At 36.0% G+C, this 19,792-nt stretch overlaps 1 protein-coding gene and 1 long non-coding RNA gene across 4 annotated transcripts in view; one reads left to right on the top strand and one right to left on the bottom strand.

The window, feature by feature from the left end:
• Poxn (paired box pox-neuro) overlaps window positions 1-18,874 on the top strand; it is a 140,384-nt gene extending 121,510 nt beyond the window's left edge. For both annotated transcript variants that reach the window (XM_076536568.1, XM_076536567.1), the window contains exons 3-6: window positions 1,970-2,190; window positions 14,360-14,606; window positions 15,957-16,125; window positions 16,627-18,874. In XM_076536568.1, coding sequence (XP_076392683.1) covers window positions 1,970-2,190; window positions 14,360-14,606; window positions 15,957-16,125; window positions 16,627-17,143 — 1,154 coding nt within the window. In that variant the 3' untranslated portion in view covers window positions 17,144-18,874. The remainder of the gene's footprint in view (window positions 1-1,969; window positions 2,191-14,359; window positions 14,607-15,956; window positions 16,126-16,626) is intronic.
• LOC143265288 (uncharacterized) lies at window positions 14,584-16,799 on the bottom strand. 2 transcript variants are annotated; one of them, XR_013039702.1, is made up of 4 exons: window positions 16,673-16,799; window positions 16,391-16,594; window positions 14,984-16,237; window positions 14,584-14,780 (listed from the first exon to the last, which is right to left on the bottom strand). It is a non-coding gene; the product is annotated as an uncharacterized LOC143265288 (long non-coding RNA). The 2 variants fall into 2 exon arrangements; XR_013039703.1 differs by having other exon boundaries at window positions 15,980-16,237.
• Window positions 18,875-19,792: the final 918 nt, after the last annotated feature.

The following is a 19,792-nucleotide window of genomic DNA, read 5'->3' as shown; positions in this document are numbered from 1 at the left end:
ACACGTTTTTATATGTAGTGCTTCAAGTTGGTAATTGTACTGATCTTCGAACGAAGAAATATTTTAAGAAATTTTGATGCTGGTAAATTTTGGTATTTGAAGGTTTACAAATTTTAATATTTTCAAACTTAGAAATTTCAAATTTAGAAATTTAGAATTTAGATTTCTTCAAATTTAGAAATTTTTAATTTAAAACGCAGATGTATTCGTAACCTAACTTGTGGCAATATAACGCATGGTATCTCTATATGAAGCAATATAGCGCATGAAAATACTGTGCGTGGCAATATAACGCGTGACAATTAAACGCATAGCATTATAACGCGTGACAACTCTATGTGTAGCAATATAGCGCGTGAATATTTCACGCGTTGCAATATAACGCGTGGCAACTCTACGCATGGCAATATAACGCTTGCAAATTCCACGCGTTGTAATATAACGCGTTACAACTCCACGCGTGGCAATATAACGCGTGTAAATTTCACGCGTTGCAATATAACGCGTGAAAGCTCTACGCGTGGCGATATAACGCGTAAAAATTCCACGCGTGGCAATATAACGCGTGAAAACTCTACGCGTGGCAATATAACGCGTGATAACTCTACGCGTAGCGATATAACGCGTGAAAATTCCACGCGTGGCAATATAACGCGTGACAACTCTACGCGTTGCAATATAAAGCGTGAAAACTCTACGCGTGGCAATATAACGCGTGACAACTCTACGCGTGGCGATGTAACGCGTGAAAATTCCACGCGTGGCAATATAACGCGTGACAACTCTACGCGTGGCGATATAACGCGTGAAGAATCCACGCGTGGCAATATAACGCGTGACAACTCTACGCGTGGCGATGTAACGCGTGAAAATTCCACGCGTGGCAATATAACGCGTGACAACTCTACGCGTGGCGATATAACGCGTGATAACTCTACGCGTGGCAATATAACGCGTGAACATTCTACGCCTTGCAATATAATGCGTGGCAACTCCAGGCATGGCAATATAACGCGTGACAACTCCACGCGTGGCAATATAACGCACAGTGACTCCACGCTTGGCAATATAACGTACTTAGATATTTTCAAATTTAGAAATTTAAAATTTCAAACGCAGACGTATTCCTAACCCAACTCAGAGCAGTAATAGGCACAGAAGCATTATAATTACTAGAGAATTTTGGTGAAACGCATTTTTCTGTGGCCTCTAATATGTTGTCCTGAACAATGTTTCTGACATGCTTGCATGCCGTCGGAAAAGGTGACGTGTAATTATCCCGCGTTCCGCCAGAGGACATCGGGCGAGGCAAAGCAGAAAAAAGGGAACATTTCATCGAAATTGTTTTCCGCTAATTTCGAGACATCCTTCGAATTACCGTTTTTAACAATTTTTCATGCACAAGGGAGTAATAAAATTACCGGGGACCCGATTGTTTTCTCCTTTTTCCCGGTAACTGCCGTTTCGTGAGCGGCAAGTACACTTTGTTGCATCTTGTGTAACTCGATCCCCGAGAAGATAATGCGTGTTCGATTTTGTCGGTTGATATCAGTTACCTGGATGATTACGGTCTTTCAGGGACGTATAGAATTGATGATGAAATGCTTGAAAGGAACTGGAAATATTAATGTCTGTTTAACGGAGATGGGATTAAAGGCGTAGAAACTCTGGATAATTTTTAATTCGTGTTATCTTCTGTTGTCAATTTTCTGCCACGTTTTTTGCTTTGGAATGAGTTTTCAATAGGATGTAAATCGGGGACAACGTTGAAATTGAAATTACTAAGTAAAATTTTTTAGTTATTTATTTTTATATGTGCAGACATATGGCGGGAAATTTGAAATTTTTGTATTTGTACATTGCAAATGTTCCGTCAAAATGCATTTGTCTTTCAGATCAATTTCTAAGTGAAACACTGATACGAAATTGAAAGCAATGCGAGAACTCACGCATTTCATTTGTTTTGCAGGTCAAGCGGGAGTTAATCAACTGGGTGGTGTCTTTGTTAACGGGAGGCCATTGCCCGATTGTGTCCGGCAAAGAATCGTACAGCTTGCTTTGGTCGGCGTAAGACCGTGCGATATATCACGACAGCTGCTCGTCTCTCATGGATGCGTCTCGAAAATCCTGACTAGATTCTACGAAACCGGAAGCATTCGACCTGGAAGCATCGGGGGTAGCAAAACAAAAGTAAGTCTCTTAAATCATCTATGTACTAATTAATTCTAAATTCATATTGTATATTAATAATTAATGTCAACTGTCTGAAGTAAATTAGTGTCTTATGCACTCACTGTTCATGTGTAAGACAATAGATGAAACCGTAAACAATTAAAGTTATTGTTGTTAGGGCTATTAGCGTAATGGATAGCGCAGCGGATTAGTAATCTATGGTTCGCGCGTTCGAATCCCGAGAGGGGAGATGATAGGGTCATGGAATTTTTTCTGCGTTAATATTTGCGATATGAGGTTTAGGGTTATAGGGAATTTGTTAGATGAAGATTCTCTTAGGGTTTTTCGAGTTTATATATAGGGAATTACGTAATAATTTACTAGAAGTATAGGGAGATAATGTGGGGTTTTATAGAAATTCCTATGGTGCCTTAAGAAATCTAGGGTCTTGTAGATGGTTCTATAGGGATATATTATAATCAGTTTAGGGTGTTTGTATCTGCAGAAATAAGAATCTAGGGAAAATAGGATGATAAAGAGGGAAGTTATAAAAAATTTAAAACGACGATCTCGTTAATAATATATCTAAATATCTAGGAATATACAGATATATCTAGAACATACCTACAAAAAGGATCTGCTCAAAAGTTTAACACAAGAAAACGAGCGAAAAGGCAAGAAAAACCGCTGATCAGGAAAATCAACGCTCATTACCTTTTCTTGTACAAAGTTTACAATCGCAATTATGGGATAGCAGTACACGACAAACGAAAAAGCGTAATAAAGGAAGGAAGGAAGGATGCGTGGTTTATGGGGCGGTGACACTGATGAGAGATGCGATACATGGCACAAAGTCGTCGAGCCAGAGCGGCGCTGATGTGATTTTAAGTAAGGGCTGCTCGTAGCCGACAGTGTACGCAATTATCCAAACACCTTGCAGCATAGTTCATTTGCATAATTTCATGACTTTGCGCGGCTTTTCTTATCCTCGCTCTTACTGTCGCGCGGAATTATCATGGCTTCAGTCGGAAATGACGTACCTCTGAGCTATGGAAAAAATCTTACTGTGCACCTATAATGATAAATCGTTCTTCTGGTAAATAGCCTACTTTGAATAACAAGGTCATTATTTTGTCTTAACATTTCTTTTATATAAAGAAACACTGTTTTAAGGAATAACATTTTATGATTGTAATTAACGTTATTATTTTATGAAGTATTAACCCGAAAATTTCGACTTACATTGGTACCATAATATTATTCATTATTTTATCGAGGTCTTAATATTTTTTTATATAAAGAACTTTGTTAAGAATGAAGTAACATTTTATGAATACAATTAACGATATTATTTTATGAAGTGTGTATCGACCCGAAAATTCCGACGTCCACCGTGCGCCAATTTGAGGACAGGAATAAAAAGAAAGTAGGTAAATTAAAGATCGTAAAGTTGATCGTTCGGATCGAGAACGAGTGAAATTAGACGCACTTAGCCCTCTTTAGACTCTCCTTTACGAGAAAAGTGAATTCCCGGTGACGATGTCTCGCTTGTTTAATGCCTGTCCGATTTGAATTTCAAATTCTTTATTTACGACGTCTTCATGTTAATCGATTATTCTTTTTTTGCTCGCCGTAACGAACTCCTCCCGAAGGGAGGTTCGATCGTTCAATTATGATCGAATCAACGGTGTCACGAAAGATTTCGAAAGTTTATGGCGAGACACGTGCACTCGAATGTCTTTATGGTGATTACACATATGGAAATGGATGCCTTGAGATATTTGTGTCAACGTTTTAAATTATTCTGGAAATTGGAATTTAGTGAAACATCAGATGGTTACAGTTGGACTCAATTGTTAAAGAAGTTGATACACTTCGCTGTCATACTATTTATTGCTGCACTATAATGTATACAAGGTGTCTCACAATTAGCAGGTCCCTGAAGGAGGTAGTAGATGTCATTCTGAGTAAGATTTCCCTTTGCAAAAATGGGGTAGAGAATTAGAGGTTAAGCGGTTAAATATTCGCACCCTCAACTTCCAAATACAGGGTGTCTCACAACTAGTGTAACTCTCGGTCTTGGGTGGTGGGGTTCGAGATTCTGAACAACTTTTCCCTTTGCAAAAATTCGCTCTGAAGCTTCGTTTTTGAATTATTAAGGAAAAACACGGACCAATCGGAGCGCGAGGGCGGAGCTTGTCTCGCGCCTGCGCACGTGACTCGCGCTCTGATTGGTCCTGTGTTTTTCCTTAATAATTCGAAAACGAAGCTTCAGATCCGATTTCTGCAAAGGGAAATCTTATTCAGAATCACGTCAGCTACCTCCCATTTCAAGGACTTACACTAATTGTTAGACATCCTGTATTTACTGTAATACTTTACCATAAAATATTTACATTTGCTACAATTATTAACAAATACTAAAAAAGAGATATTTGTTCTCAAGTTTAAGATTGGTTTAACACGGGGGGCAAAGTAAACTATCTCCGGCACTGTGCCCTTGAAACACCTTTGTAGGAAAATGGCGAGCTAACGAGTCCCGATGCGAGGTATCCCTCGTCCGGTTCGATAATCAAGGGCCACAGGGTGGCAAGGTGGATTATCTCCAGATGCATCCCACGAAACCGCGTGCGAATAACGCGGACCGACAAAGAAGCGGGGCCACTCGTCTCGCGAGTGTTGTATTACGCGTGTGACGTCACTAATGACAATATAATTGCACGCTGCCTACACGAAGAATTTCTTCGTACGAGCCGTGGCCCCGGCACGGGAACACGAGCCGCGATCAGCCGTTTCGGCTTAATGAATTTATTTTAATAACGCCGGGTTGGCGTACAACGACCCCGACGTTGAATCGCGAGCCGCGGCTTCTTTAACTCCGGCCACAAAACACCGACGAGCATATTTAAATTCTGTCTGTGCACGGCCACGATTACGAGCGCATGTAAACGATCGTCATCAACGGCCATTATTGCACCGTGTTCGTTTTAGTCACGGCGATGCCAAAATAGTCGAGACGCAAGACAAATCGTGTTTCTTCTATTTACGTAGATGGGATGTGTTCAATCTGTTTTTGGAATTTTATATGATTTGAACGGGTTGTGTGGTTAGGTTAGATGGTGTGGATGCTGGAGTTGTTAAATGAGATAGGAACATATGGTGAAATGTACAACGTATGGTATATGAATAAATAGTTGTATGTATAATTACAATTATTATATGAATTATAAAATAATAAAATTATAAAAAATTATAAAAATAAAATTATATAATAATTGTATGTGACAACATGGGGATATAGCAAAGAGTAGTAAAACGGCAATATAATAAGACAATTACAATTATTATATAAGTTATATAAATAGCTATATGGTGATAATATGTGGATATAGCAAAGAGTAGTAAAACGGCAATATAATAAGACAATTACAATTATTATATAAGTTATATAAATAGTTGCATGGTGATAATATGTGGATGTAGCAAAGAGTAGCAGAACGGCAATATAATAAGACAATTACAATTATTATATAAGTTATATAAATAGCAGTATGGTGATAATATGTGAATGTAGCAGAGAGTAGTAGAACGGCAATATAATAAAATAATTACAATTATTATATAAGTTATATAAATAGCAGTATGGTGATAATATGGAGATATAGCAAAGAGTAGCAGAACGGCAATATAATAAGACAATTACAATTATTATATAAATTATATAAATAGTTATATGGTGTTAATATGTGGATGTAGTAAAGAGTAGTAGAACGGCAATATAATAAGACAATTACAATTATTTCATAAGCTATATAAATAGCAGTATGGTGATAATATGTGGATATAGCAAATGGTAGTAGAACGGCAATATAATAAGACAATTACAATTATTATTTAAGTTATATAAATAGTTGTATGGTGATAATATGGAGATATAGCAAAGAGTAGTAGAACGGCAATATAATAAGACAATTACAATTATTATATAATTTATATAAATAGCTCTATGATAATAATATGTGGATATAGCAAAGAGTAACAAGAACGGCAATATAATGAGACAATTACAATTATTATATAAATTATATAAATAGTTATATGTGGATATAGCAAAGAGTAGCAGAACGGCAATATAACAAGATAGTTGAGTAAGTAGTGAAATGGTAATATAACAAGAGAGTGTAATTAAGTAATAAAGTGGTATAGTAATATGATAAAATGATACAGTCGACAAATATTTTCATGATGAATTGATAATACAATAAATTAATAAAATGATGAAATATTAAAATAAAAAAATACCTCAGTAATATAATAATAATGTGATTTAATAAAATGACAATGTTATCAATTGGTAAAATAATAAAATGATGAATTGGTAAAATAATTAATTACCAAAGAAACGACAACAAAATAATAATGTGATAAAATGCAATATATGATACAATTTTGCTTCATAACTTGGCAAAATCATTTTGAATGCACCATGCATGAAGGCGAATCGTTTCACAGATTTAATCTCTACCGCTTCAAGGAGTACAAGTCGTTCATATGTCAGACATGTCTCGCATCAACGTCTTACGTGAAACATACGCTTGAATACCATCAGTAATGTAAGAATTTAATTATGACCTTCAGATTATACAACAAATTACTAATTCCATTACTTATTTTTAAACAGAATTTATAAATATATATGCACGTACTAATTAAAACATATTTCAAAATTTTTTAAATAATTTTTAAACTTTAGAGTTAAATTTAATATTTTAGAGATTAATAAATTTAATACTTTTAGAGATTTATTGTCACACTTTTGGAGTAAATTTATAATTATAGAATTAATGATTAAAGAAACACTGCGCCTCTTAAAATTCAACTCCCGAAAGTTCGCCACGCGCCAATAATTTTCTAATCGATCGATCAATTTGCGAATTAATTGTCAAACTATCGTCGATCTACACGTGTTCTTGGTACGGTGTATAACGTCCCAGTATTTTCATCGTTATCTTTGCCGTGTACATACATCCATCGGTGCTCGCAGCAACACGATACGCGCCAGATAATGAACTCGCATCACGGCACAGAAAATTGTCTCATGAAAAATGTACGCCCCGTCGAAAGTCCGATAATAAAGTGGAAGCAAGAAAATCGCACGATCTTCGCCCTCCATAGTCCTTTTCCGCGTTTGTTTAACCACGTATGTATACCGTTACACCTGTCTCTCTTGCACACCTTGAAACTTCACCCATCATTTATCGAAAAAATTCTGTTACTTTCTTGGAATTCCTTTGTACCTTCGAGCAATTCATTTTGTTAAGTGTTATGTTCTCTGGTGTATCATTTTGGTGAAAATTATGGGAGTTGGATATTAAAATTTTAGGGTTTTATTGAAATTCGAATTATTCGAGGAAGTTAAACAATTTTAGTCTGTGCAATTATTCGGAAAATTCAGAAAAAGTCCCAATACTTCAAATTTACTAATTAACCACTAAATCTTCCACCATCTTACAGATATTAAATAAAATCGTATTATACTACATATCAAATAAAATCGTATTATACTACGTAACCTCATTCTCCACAAAATGGCCGACTTCCCCAAAAAGAACCTCGCAAAATATCAATTAACAATTCACGATAATCAATTTGTACAGCACAAAAGCACATATATAGTGAAATATAATAAATCTTGGAAGATATTTATTTATTTAGCACGGTTGATTTTGTCTGATACAACCAACAGATTTCTCTCCAAGAAAGCACCATAAATATTCTCGCGTGTGGACATTCGTTTCCTCGATTCTAGCTCGTCGATCGGAAGCTTTACTATTTATCTGGTAATTAAGATCTCGCACGAGTACACTGATGAACCGTGCTCGAGCTTTTTGCTCGATGGGTATTTATTTCCCGATGCATGATTCAGTAATAGGCGATAAAACGTCACGGGACGAAGAAAACAAACAGGGAGCAATCTTGCATCTGTGTTCATCGTGTTTGTCGATCAAACTTATTATTATTATATAAATTTTCGTCTTGATAATGTGTTGTTGTCTTTCTAATTGCTTGTACAATTTTTTGTTTATATATACAGAAATTTTTTATCGTAATATTTTACAATCACTTTTCAATACAATAATTTGTGCAGCCAAGGCTTTGTAAAGTGTATAGCTGTATAGACTGCATAATTTGAAAGATATAAATAGGTGACAATATAAAAATAACAAAGTTTCATGGAGTTTTGTATAACAGAGTCCCATAAATCTTGCAGTACCAGAGTATCAGAGATACTTGAATATCAGAGACCACAATTCTCAAGCTCAACAAATACCAGAGTTCTAGACATACTAAAGTCTCAAACATCCCGAGTCCCAAACTTGCAGATGTCTCAAACACTCAAGCTTCCAAAGTTGTAAATGTCCCAAACTTTCAAATACCCCAAGTCCCAAAATACTGAACGTGACAATCTTTCAAACTCTCCAAATCCCAAACGTGCAAATATCCTAACCTCTCAACTTTACCCCGTTCTTCTAAATATCCTAACCTCTCAAATTGCACAAATCTCAAACTTGCAAATACCCCAAACTCTCAAACTTCCAAAGTCCCACTCTTCCAGATACCCCAACTTATCAAACTCCCAAAGTCCCACTCTTCCAGATACCCCAACCTCTCAAACTTCCAAGGTCCCACTCTTCCAAATACCCCAACCTCTAAAACTTCCAAAGTCCCACTCTTCCAAATACCCCAACCTCTCAAACTTCCAAAGTCCCACTCTCCCAAATACCCCAACCTCTCAAACTTCCAAAATCCCTCTTCCAAATACCCCAACCTCTCAAACTTCCAAACTCCCACTCTTCCAGATATCCCAACCTCTCAAACTTCCACAGTCCCACTCTTCCAGATACCCCAACCTCTCAAACTTCTAAAGTCCCACTCTTCCAGATACCCCAACCTCTCAAACTTCCAAGGTCCCACTCTTCCAAATACCCCAACTTATCAAACTCCCAAAGTCCCACTCTTCCAAATACCCCAACCTCTCAAACTTCCAAGGTCCCACTCTTCCAAATACCCCAACCTCTAAAACTTCCAAAGTCCCACTCTTCCAAATACCCCAACCTCTCAAACTTCCAAAGTCCCACTCTCCCAAATACCCCAACCTCTCAAACTTCCAAAATCCCTCTTCCAAATACCCCAACCTCTCAAACTTCCAAACTCCCACTCTTCCAAATACCCCAACCTCTCAAACTTCCAAACTCCCACTCTTCCAAAAACCCCAACCTCTAAAACTCCCTAAGTCCCAAACCCACAAACATATCCCAACCTCCAAAACTTCCACACTCCCAAAATTCAACGAACCATCACCCAATCTCCCCTTCAAAAGCGAAGGCAAAGAACAAGAGCGCGCATTGAAAGACGTTAACATCACCGCACGTGTTAGCGTCTTGTCACTGACAGACAACTGGAGTATCAAAAGCGGCATCCCCCCATCGGTAATTACCGGAGTCGGTCAACCTGTTCGATAGTTTACGTTATCTAACGTTTAGCGCCAGATGTCCATGCGAACCGGCCAATTTCCTTTGTGGTGTGCCAACACGCACACGAAAGAGACCGTCGGCCCTGTGTACGCGTTGTCCGCTCAAGGGTACGCGCGACAGGGTAGACATTAGGACACACCGTATATCGTGGGTCGCCGGTAATTGTGGCAATGACGACGGAAGTGTCAGATTAGAATCTGAGATGCTCCCGGGAACACGCGATGCTTGTCCTAACCCTCTGAAACTATTAGGCGAACGGCTCGGCTGCCCCCCATTAAACGTTCTGCCCACCAGTGGTGCTCCCATATCGCTGGCATTCAATGCACCTTGTAGGTTTGATCGATTTCTGACTATGGGACGTTGTCACTTGCTTGGACACTTATATTCACGTAGACTCAAATGTAGAACTTATCACATTATTTGAATGCATGGACGTATTTAATCATTCACTGCTTAGACACTTGTATTCACTGTTCATTTAAGTGGAGGACCACATCATTTGAGTGCATGGATGTATTTAATCACTTGCTTAGACTCTTAAATCCACATCCACTCAAATATATAACTTATCACATTTGAATGCATGGACGTATTTAATCATTTACTGCTTAGACACTTACATTCACTGTTCATTTAAGTGGAGGACCACATCATTTGAGTGCATGGATGTATTTAATCACTTGCTTAGACACTTAAATCCACATCCACTCAAATATAGAACTTATCACATTTGAGTGCTTGGACGTAATTAATCATTCACTGCTTAGACACTTACATTCGCTGTTCGTTTAAGTGGAGGACCACATCATTTGAGTGCATGGATGTATTTAATCACTTGCTTGGACTCTTAAATCCACATCCACTCAAATATAGAACTTATCACATTATTGAGTACTTGGACGTATTTATTCATTTACTGCTTATACACTTAAATTCACTGTCCATTTAAGTGGAGGACCACATCATTTGAGCGCATAGACAGCTCCTTAATCCTTTCATCAATTTCTGTCTGTGGATACTGATGGACTTACTGTCTGGACACTTGAATGGGTACTTCATCCACATCATTTTTGTCCACACTTTGATCATCTCTCTGGATCAACTCTAAATAAGTCCTGTAACATGTGACATGTTTTGTGAGTTAGGTCTGTAGGTTACTAGATGTGGCTAGATGAAGATGTTCAGATTGAAAGGACATAGTACAATATGCTTGTACAACGAGGTGCAATATATAGTTAGATGAACCAGCTATCATTTTGAGTTCCTGTAAATGTATGAGCTGTTTGACTGAGTGTCTGGATCAACTCTTTATGAGTTAGGACTATGGATTGTCAGATGCGGCTACATGAAGATGTTCCGATGGAAAGGTCATAGTATAACCTTGTACAACGCAATGCAATATATAGTTAGATAAACCAGCTATCATTTTGAGTTCCTGTAAATGTATGAGCTGTTTGACTGAATGTCTGGATCAACTCTTTGTGAGTTAGGACTATAATTGCCAGATGTGGCTACATGAAGATATTTAGATTGAAAGAACATCCTTTTACAGCACAATGCGATTGATGAACCAACTCCAACTAACTAATAATCTAAATAAATATTTAAAAAAAATGCTAGCTACCAAAGGTGTCAAGAAGTATCTCTAATCAACCTAAGCATAAATCAGCATAAAACAAGGATAAAAGTACATAGGAATTTATACCCCCAGCATAGAAAAAGCAGTACCCCGTTTGTTCTTTGAACCATATCGTTCCCCATGTGTTGTGCAGCCTTAAGAAATCAGCAATCTCGAAAATCTGTACGCGGAATAACATTTCCATCGCGTTAGCATAAAATTATCCGGGTTGCTGGTCGTTCATTAGCAAGTCAAATGAACGGTGGCCAGATTGAGCACCACTGAGTGGTCCCAGTACGAAGGGGCCCGGAACAGCGAGAAGCAGATGAGACCCCCTCTTCTGTAAACCGGGGCTAAACTGTAATAAAGTGCGGTACGCATTACCCACCTACCTCTGAGACCTTCCCGTTATCTGATTCCACCAGCCGACGTGTTTCACCTGTGAACGACATATGGCCGACACCATGCCGCTCGTTGGCTGCCCCTTTCGACGACACTGTGACCACTTTCGCGTTAATTTGTCGATGAGATAGCGCTAACTCACGGCCGGAAGGAAAAATGAACGGGCTAATGATTGGCAACGGTCGACATGGGACCGTTGCACGGACGTGAAGGCTGGAGGTAACCTTCGGAAGGACTTTGGATGTTAGTTCTTCACTTTGCTTATTGGAGGTGGAAGTTGGGGGGTGGGGAATTTGGAGGACGGGGTTTGGGGATTTGAGGGATGATGGTAGGGAAATTTGAGAAGTTGAGATTTAGGGATTTGGAGATTCCAAATTTCCAAATTTCCAAATTCCCAAATTCCAAATTCCCCAAATTCCCAAATCCCCAAATTCACAAATTCCTAAGTTCCCAAATTCCCAAATCCCCAAATTACAAAATCCCCAAATTCCAAATTCCCCAAATTCCAAAATCCCCAAATTCCAAAATCCCCAAATTCCAAAATCCCCAAATTCCAAAATCCCCAAATTCCAAAATCCCCAAATTCCCCAAATTCCAAATTCCCCAAATTCCCAAATCCCCAAATTCCCAAATCCCCAAATTCCCAAATCCCCAAATTCCCAAATCCCCAAATTCCCAAATCCCCAAATTCCCAAATTCCCAAATTCCTAAGTTCCCAAATTCCAAAATCCCCAAATTCCAAATTCCCCAAATTCCCCAAATTCCCGAATTCCCAAATTCCCGAATTCCCAAATTCCCAAATTCCCAAATCCCCAAATTCCCAAATTCCCAAATTCCCAAATTCCAAAATCCCCAAATTCCAAATTCCCCAAATTCCCAAATTTCCAAATTCCCAAATTTCCAAATTCCCAAATCCCCAAATTCCAAAATCCCCAAATTCCAAAATCCCCAAATTCCCAAATTCCCAAATTCCCAAATTCCCAAATTCCCAAATTCCCAAATCCCCAAATTCCCAAATTCCACACTTCTAAAATACCAATAACCCAACATTCCAAAGTCCAAAAACCTCAAAACCCTTTTTACCTCCTAAAAACCCCAAACCTAACTGCCAAGGCTCCCTATATATCTCAAGAAGTATCCCTCATTACAGTGATCAAAAACAATAAAACTTGAATTAAAAAGGCAGCAGAGTTGAAATTGATGTAAGTCTGAAGACGATATTGAATCGATAACATCGCATCATATCTCAGGGAGAATCAAGAAGGATGTACGTTGAAGTTTCGAATACACATGACTGCGATCTTCCCTTGATCTCCCCTTTCAAGATCATCAGTTGCGAAACTCGCTACATTGTATCCTTTGATTCCACGTGCTTACTCCTTTAATTTATGTGCAGCCAAATTTAGCTTGATGGCCAATTAAGACCGTCATTATCCCTGGAGATCTTTAAGTATAGTCGTTCAAATTGACAAATTTAGTCTGGAGGAATATAGTAATTATTTAACACCAATACTTTGAACGTTTCTTTATAAGGTGATCACGTATATGTTTACTTTTATTGCAGATCTTGTTATAATACATATGTTGATATAGAAATTGTTTAATTATGAAGATTAAAGTTAGTAATATTCATACTTTACAGTTATTGCAGATCTCATTATAATGCATATATTGATATAGAAACTGTTTCATTGTAAAAATTAAGATTAATAGTATTCTTACTTTACTTTTATTGCAGATCTTGTTATAATACATATGTTGATATAGAAATTGTTTAATTATGAAGATTAAAACTAATGATATTCATAATAGATACTGATAATGACTAATAATATTAACAATAATAAAGTAAACTAAAACTAGTAACATTCATAATATTAATAATATTAAGTTCAAATATTAATAACAATTTATTATTACATCACAAATACAATGTTACTTGTTAGATATACAATGTTAAACTTTAACAATAAAATGAAAATATTTTTTGTTAAACAACTGTTCAATTAGTGTAAAAGTTACCAATGATAACCATTTTATTTTAACATAATGTTTGTCCACAAGAAAATTTGTATTCTAATAATAATTTTATTTGATGTCATTAAATGAATTTCATTAGTTCATTTTATTCTTTCATTTCATTAGTTCATTTTATTCTTTCATTTTGTTAATTCATTTTATTATTTCACTTCATTAGTTCATTTTATTCTTTCAATTTCATTAGTTCATTTTATTCTTTCATTTTGTTAATTCATTTTATTATTTTACTTCATTAGTTCATTTTATTCTTTCAATTTCATTAGTTCATTTTATTCTTTCATTTTGTTAATTCATTTTATTATTTCACTTCATTAGTTCATTTTATTGTTTCATTTCATTAGTTCATTTTATTATTTCACTTCATTAGTTCATTTTATTATTTCACTTCATTAGTTCATTTTATTGTTTCATTTCATTAGTTCATTGTATTGTTTCATTCTATTAGTTCATTTCATTAATTCATTTTATGTAACAATAAAACAAACAAGTGAAGTCTTGTACAAAAAAAAGCAGTATTACTAGATTAATACTTTGTATATTATCTTTAATAAAAGATTGACTCGAATTGTAAGAATTGAAATTGGTTTTGCAGCAAGTGGCCACGCCAACGGTTGTCAAAAAGATCCTCCGCATGAAGCAAGAACAACCAACGATGTTCGCCTGGGAAATCCGTGAACAACTCGCGCGACAAGGAGCTTGCGATCCTCAGAGTCTACCGTCTGTTTCCTCGGTGAATAGAATTCTTCGGGGTGGAGGACTTCACACCGACCACACAGGCATCGAGAGTGGTTCATCCAGCAGTTATCCCTCGCAAGTTTCTCCAAATGTCTCCAATGGAGGTAAATTTTACATTTATATCTTGAAGGTGGATGTTGCATTTTAATCTTGAAAGTGGATGTTGCATTTTAATCTTGAAGGTGGACGTTGCATTTTAATCTTGAAGGTGGACGTTGCATTCTTATCTTGAAAGTGGAAGTTGCATTTCTATCTTGAAAGTGGACGTTGAATTTGTCCTAAAAATGGAAATTAATATTAGTAATCCTCATACTAAATCAAATTTAATAATTATATTAAAAATATAAAATCTTAAATCAATTTTAAAATATAAAATCTGTCCAAAATTGCAGTGAAATTATTCAAACAATCGAAACTAAAAATGTTGTTAGATAGCGAAAACCCAACACGCGATGATAATTGCGGAAGATCGATCACGAACCTGTTCGATTAACTTGCACTAATCACTCGGAAGTGTCGATCTCGAGACTAACAACTCGCGTTTAACATCGATCCGCATTCAAGTCGGTAGTCATTATACGAAGGAAAGCTGCGTCGTGAGTGCGTCATTACCGGTTAATGATCCTCTAAACATCTGTCCGTATCTCGGAATCACAGTCAAAATTTTTCTTCGTTTTTTCGCGTCGTTACGATTCTATGGATCGAGAGACGCTTGCAGAAATGCAACGGCGGTGGCTCGGTAAGAAAAAGTCGAGAAGGATAGAAGAAAGAAAAAAGCGAAGGAATCCGCAAAATACCCTGTGGCCGATTGACTCGTCAGAAGCAGACACGCAACCCCTCGAACTCAAAATTTGCTTCACAATTTACCTCGTTTATGCCTTAAATTATCTATGACGTTGTTCCCTTTTTCTACAGAACTGTATCACGAAATTTATGCCTCACGATGGAATTTTATCGCCAGACAGTTCATATTCGTTTTATTTTACACTCGGCTTGCATTTATATTTCATTCATATTTCTAGTAAAATTTGATACTTTGTGGTTGTTTAATACAATGTTACGTAAAACATATTTTCTTACTTTAATTATTTAAATTATTAAATAATTTAATAAATTTAAATATAATAATAATAAAAATAATAAGTTTAAATGTATCAGTAAAAAATATAAATAAGTTAAAAATAAGACGTATATTGAATGTAAGAATTCACAGTACACAATGGAAGTCACGAAATTAAAAATTAAACGAATTAAGAAATTTACATAATTCAAAATTGCCGCCATAAATTTGCAAAATTTACAAAATTAAAATTTGCAAAACTACAAATTTTCAAGTATTATTATAAATTAAAATTGCTAATTAACTAAACCACAAAGTAACGAATTCACAATCAAAAAAAAAATTACAAAATTTCGAAATCGTTAATTAACGCATCGCATTTTCCGATCCTCAGATACACTGATGCGAACGGATTACCAGTTGTTCTATCCCGGAAATCTGGGACAATTGCACACTTCCACGACTTCCGGTAACACCAGCGCTGCATCGTGGAATCCAAGTTTGTACTCGTCCCTTTATCGAGCAACAACTTTACACTTGCATCACGGAATGTATGCTTTCACGTGAGTATATTTAATATTTCTTTAACGGAATAACAAGTTTTATTTATTTTCATACATTATTCACTCCTGGGAGAAAATTTCTTCTCTTCGATTCTGTCAATACGGATCATTTCTAAAACAAGTTCAAAGTAGATTATACCCTATTCTAATTATTACGTGCAATTTTCTCTATGTAATAAATTACATTAATTATAGTTGATGCGGTAGGTTTTGTAGTAAGAAAATTGTTAGGAAGTACCTGAACATTTTACTTGCTTTTACTTACTTTTTTTAATTCATACATTTATCGTTTTATGACTGCACTAACTTATTTTCCTTGTACCTTCATAGTTTCCATATTTCAAGTGGACTGACATTTAGCCTCGCCGCCATTTTGTTTTCTTCTCTATATCATGGTATTTGAATCTGTAGACAAAACCTTGTTTCATAAGCGTCTATCGAAACACCTTTCCCGCCTTTAAAAAATAACCTCAAAATAACCTACCTTATTAATCTTTTCAGATCGTTAGACGTGGATCGTCTGTCAGAACAAAACGGATCAACGAACCAGGTTGACTTGAAGTCCAGCTCCAGTTCTATGGCAGGAAGCGACGATTCCCTGGACAAAAGCGATCTGGATGAGAACACTGAATCGCAGGATCACTACAAACCGTTCCAGAATTCGCCAATTATCCTGGAACTCGGTCAAAAAATCGGAAGCGATCGTAGCGCCTTCGTGAGACACAGCACATCCGGTTCCTCCGGAAGCTTCGAAAATCGACAGAGCCCATCTCCGACAACCAGTCAGAAACAGAGCACCGCGTCCCCACGGATGCCGGAAACCGGAAACGAACAGAGCAGCATGGCCAAAGAAGCAACGGTCGAAGAAAGACCGGTGCAACCTCAGAGAAAAAGGAATCCTTATTCGATAGAGGAGTTGTTGAAGAAAGACGAGGATAAGACTGCCTCGAAGAGGCCGAAGTTGACCAACATCGGTGTGGTACAACCATGTGGAAACATCCTGAATAAAGAAATTTAAAATAATCGAATGGAAAAAGAAAGTTGTGCGTGGAGTGATGGAAAATTTTAGGGATTTCTTTCTTGTAATTATTGCAAAGTAGCAGTTTTCAAATTTCATGAATGTTTTAGGCAATGACAGTTAACCCTTCTGCTGTGTTACCATTATAGAAATTTAACATATTATTTTCCATTATTTTTCACTACTTAAGTTAACCCTTTGCACTTGAAAGGTGACTCACTCAACTTCAGTTTGATAGAACAATTTAAAATAAATATTTTTTAACTGAATTTATAATATTATATATATGGTGTATAGTGAAGAAGACAATAGTAATAATTAATAATGAAGAAATAATAATCTTAAATTAATTCAGCAAATTTTTTAACTAAACTGTTTTAAGCAGAAAAGATTTGAGTGTTAAGGGTTAACTTCTACCTTAAGTTAAAAAACAGCATAGCCATTAAACTACTGTTTCATGTTAGTTTGTATGAACATAACAGAAGGGTTAATTTGACTTGTACTTAGAAAGCACATTTGTAAAGAGTTATAGAAATTCCACCTGTATTTTATTGTACTCCTATTGGCAAAGGTGTAATGAACTAAGTGGTAGATGAATACAATACGAAGGAAATAATTGCTAGAACTTGAAACACCACACATAAGGATTCGATGATAGAGGCTAAGATGATTGTCTAGATTCTTCTATGACTAAGACAGGATCTTTGACATACAAGGATATTTATGTGCCGTAGAAGCTATGAAAGATAAGGATGAAACTGTTTTAGGATCTGAGAAATAGAGGCTAGAATATAGAAGGCTGTATAGTTTGATCGCTTACTGACTCCGTACTTTTTTATTGATTTCCACTGGAAGGAAAAGTTGTTTGATTTACTGTGACCTCCCACTGATATACTTATCAGTGAAATATTTAAAGTCAAGATCTATTGTTTTTCATTGTCCTTCATATGAGCATGAGTTCTCTTTAAAAAAATTCAATATCTGCCTTTGACCGTGTTGGAATTGTCTGACATTAGACTATTAATTTACAAGTAATGTCCTGCACAAAGTCACAGTAAATGTAAGAACTAATTTATTAGAAAATTATTCAAGGATCCACTTTACAATTAGATTAATAAATGGACTGTCATAGTAGATATCAATGATCTAAGTTATGACTCAGTTAAATAAGAAACAAGATTAAAATAATTTGAAATAACAAATCAAAGTATTAGTTTAAAACATTAATTAATTATTATTCCTGGTGTACCATACTAGGTGTAACTGTGTCTACTGTGGCGATCAATGCGTTGATAAAATTTTCAATGATAGAAAAAAAGTGAAATTAAAGCGATCATTGTACTACGACACGGAAAACAATCGTAAATTGTATGTAATATTAGTATCAATCGTCGAACACGTATTATTGACTGCAATATTGTAGGATATACCGTAAGTCCGTTAAGGTAATTTATAATTAAATTATTTTTATCCCCGTTTCGCGCGCGTCTTTGGAACGAGACATCAACAAGTGTATACGTAATGATACCGATGTAGACATTTTACGAGTTCCGGATGATTTTAATGTCAGTTACATGATTCGCGTAATGAAATTATTTTGCAAGCGGTTCTGCGATTTCGATTTGCGAGCGGTACGATGCCATATTACTCTGTAGTTATTATTAATATTTAATTTTAACAAGTCAAAGAAACTGACGTATTCTAATAAAGTGAAATGACTAGTAATCTAGACATGATAGTTTTCATTTATTCACTGTAGTTTAGTTTCTGTATATAACCTTGCCGTTCAGCGATTATTCTTTTCTAACTTTCCATAGGACTGTCAAAAAAGTAAAATCAAAAACACCGTATTAAGATTCAAACTCGTTATAAAACGCGATTACCTCGTAATTCGAGATGAAAGCGCAGCAAGTTCAACGACAGGGCTAGGTAATTAAACGAAAGACTAATAAAGAGATAAAACCGTATAAAGAGAAGGATGCTGTAAAGCTATAAACAATTCCGGTTGTATGTTATATGAGAACACGACGCGTGTGCACTTTGTAGAATATGCCGCTTCGCGTAGAAAGGTAAAACTAAATAAAAAAAGGAACTTTCTGCATTTATAACGTTGTAAAGCTTTTATCCGTTTCCTCATCGGTGATCAATTAATTCACGAACGAGTCGCTGAGGTAAGTACAGTTTGAACATTTATAAATTAGCAATCACTGCACCGATTGATACTATTTAGTATTGCATTATAAAGGTGTAGTTAAAATTTAACAAAATTATTATGAGAAGAAATTCTGAACGGATGTATTCTGAGCTTTGAACACTTAAATAAAAATGTAAGACCATATTGGATCTACTATATTTTTAAATATCGTTAATATAATAAATGGCGCACCTTCGGTGTACAGAAGTATACTGACAATTTAAATGCTGTTAGACAAAAATTTAAAAAAAAATTGGTCAGCGCCATCTAGCGGTTTGAATTCCGAACTAAAAATAAAGTAACAGGCTAACAGGAAAGCGAAGGAGGTATACCAGGGCCGTCTAAAAATTTTTTGGGCCCTGGGCATATAAATAAAAATCGATACATCTAAATATTAACGTAATCTTATATTTTTATACATGTATAAGAATAACTAAAACCAGATTATGCTTCTC

Source organism: Megachile rotundata, chromosome 10 (genome assembly GCF_050947335.1).
Source record: "Megachile rotundata isolate GNS110a chromosome 10, iyMegRotu1, whole genome shotgun sequence".
NCBI classification, from domain to species: domain Eukaryota; kingdom Metazoa; phylum Arthropoda; class Insecta; order Hymenoptera; family Megachilidae; genus Megachile; species Megachile rotundata.
Note: the sequence above shows the minus strand (reverse complement) of the source record. Positions and strands in the feature narration are given on the sequence as shown.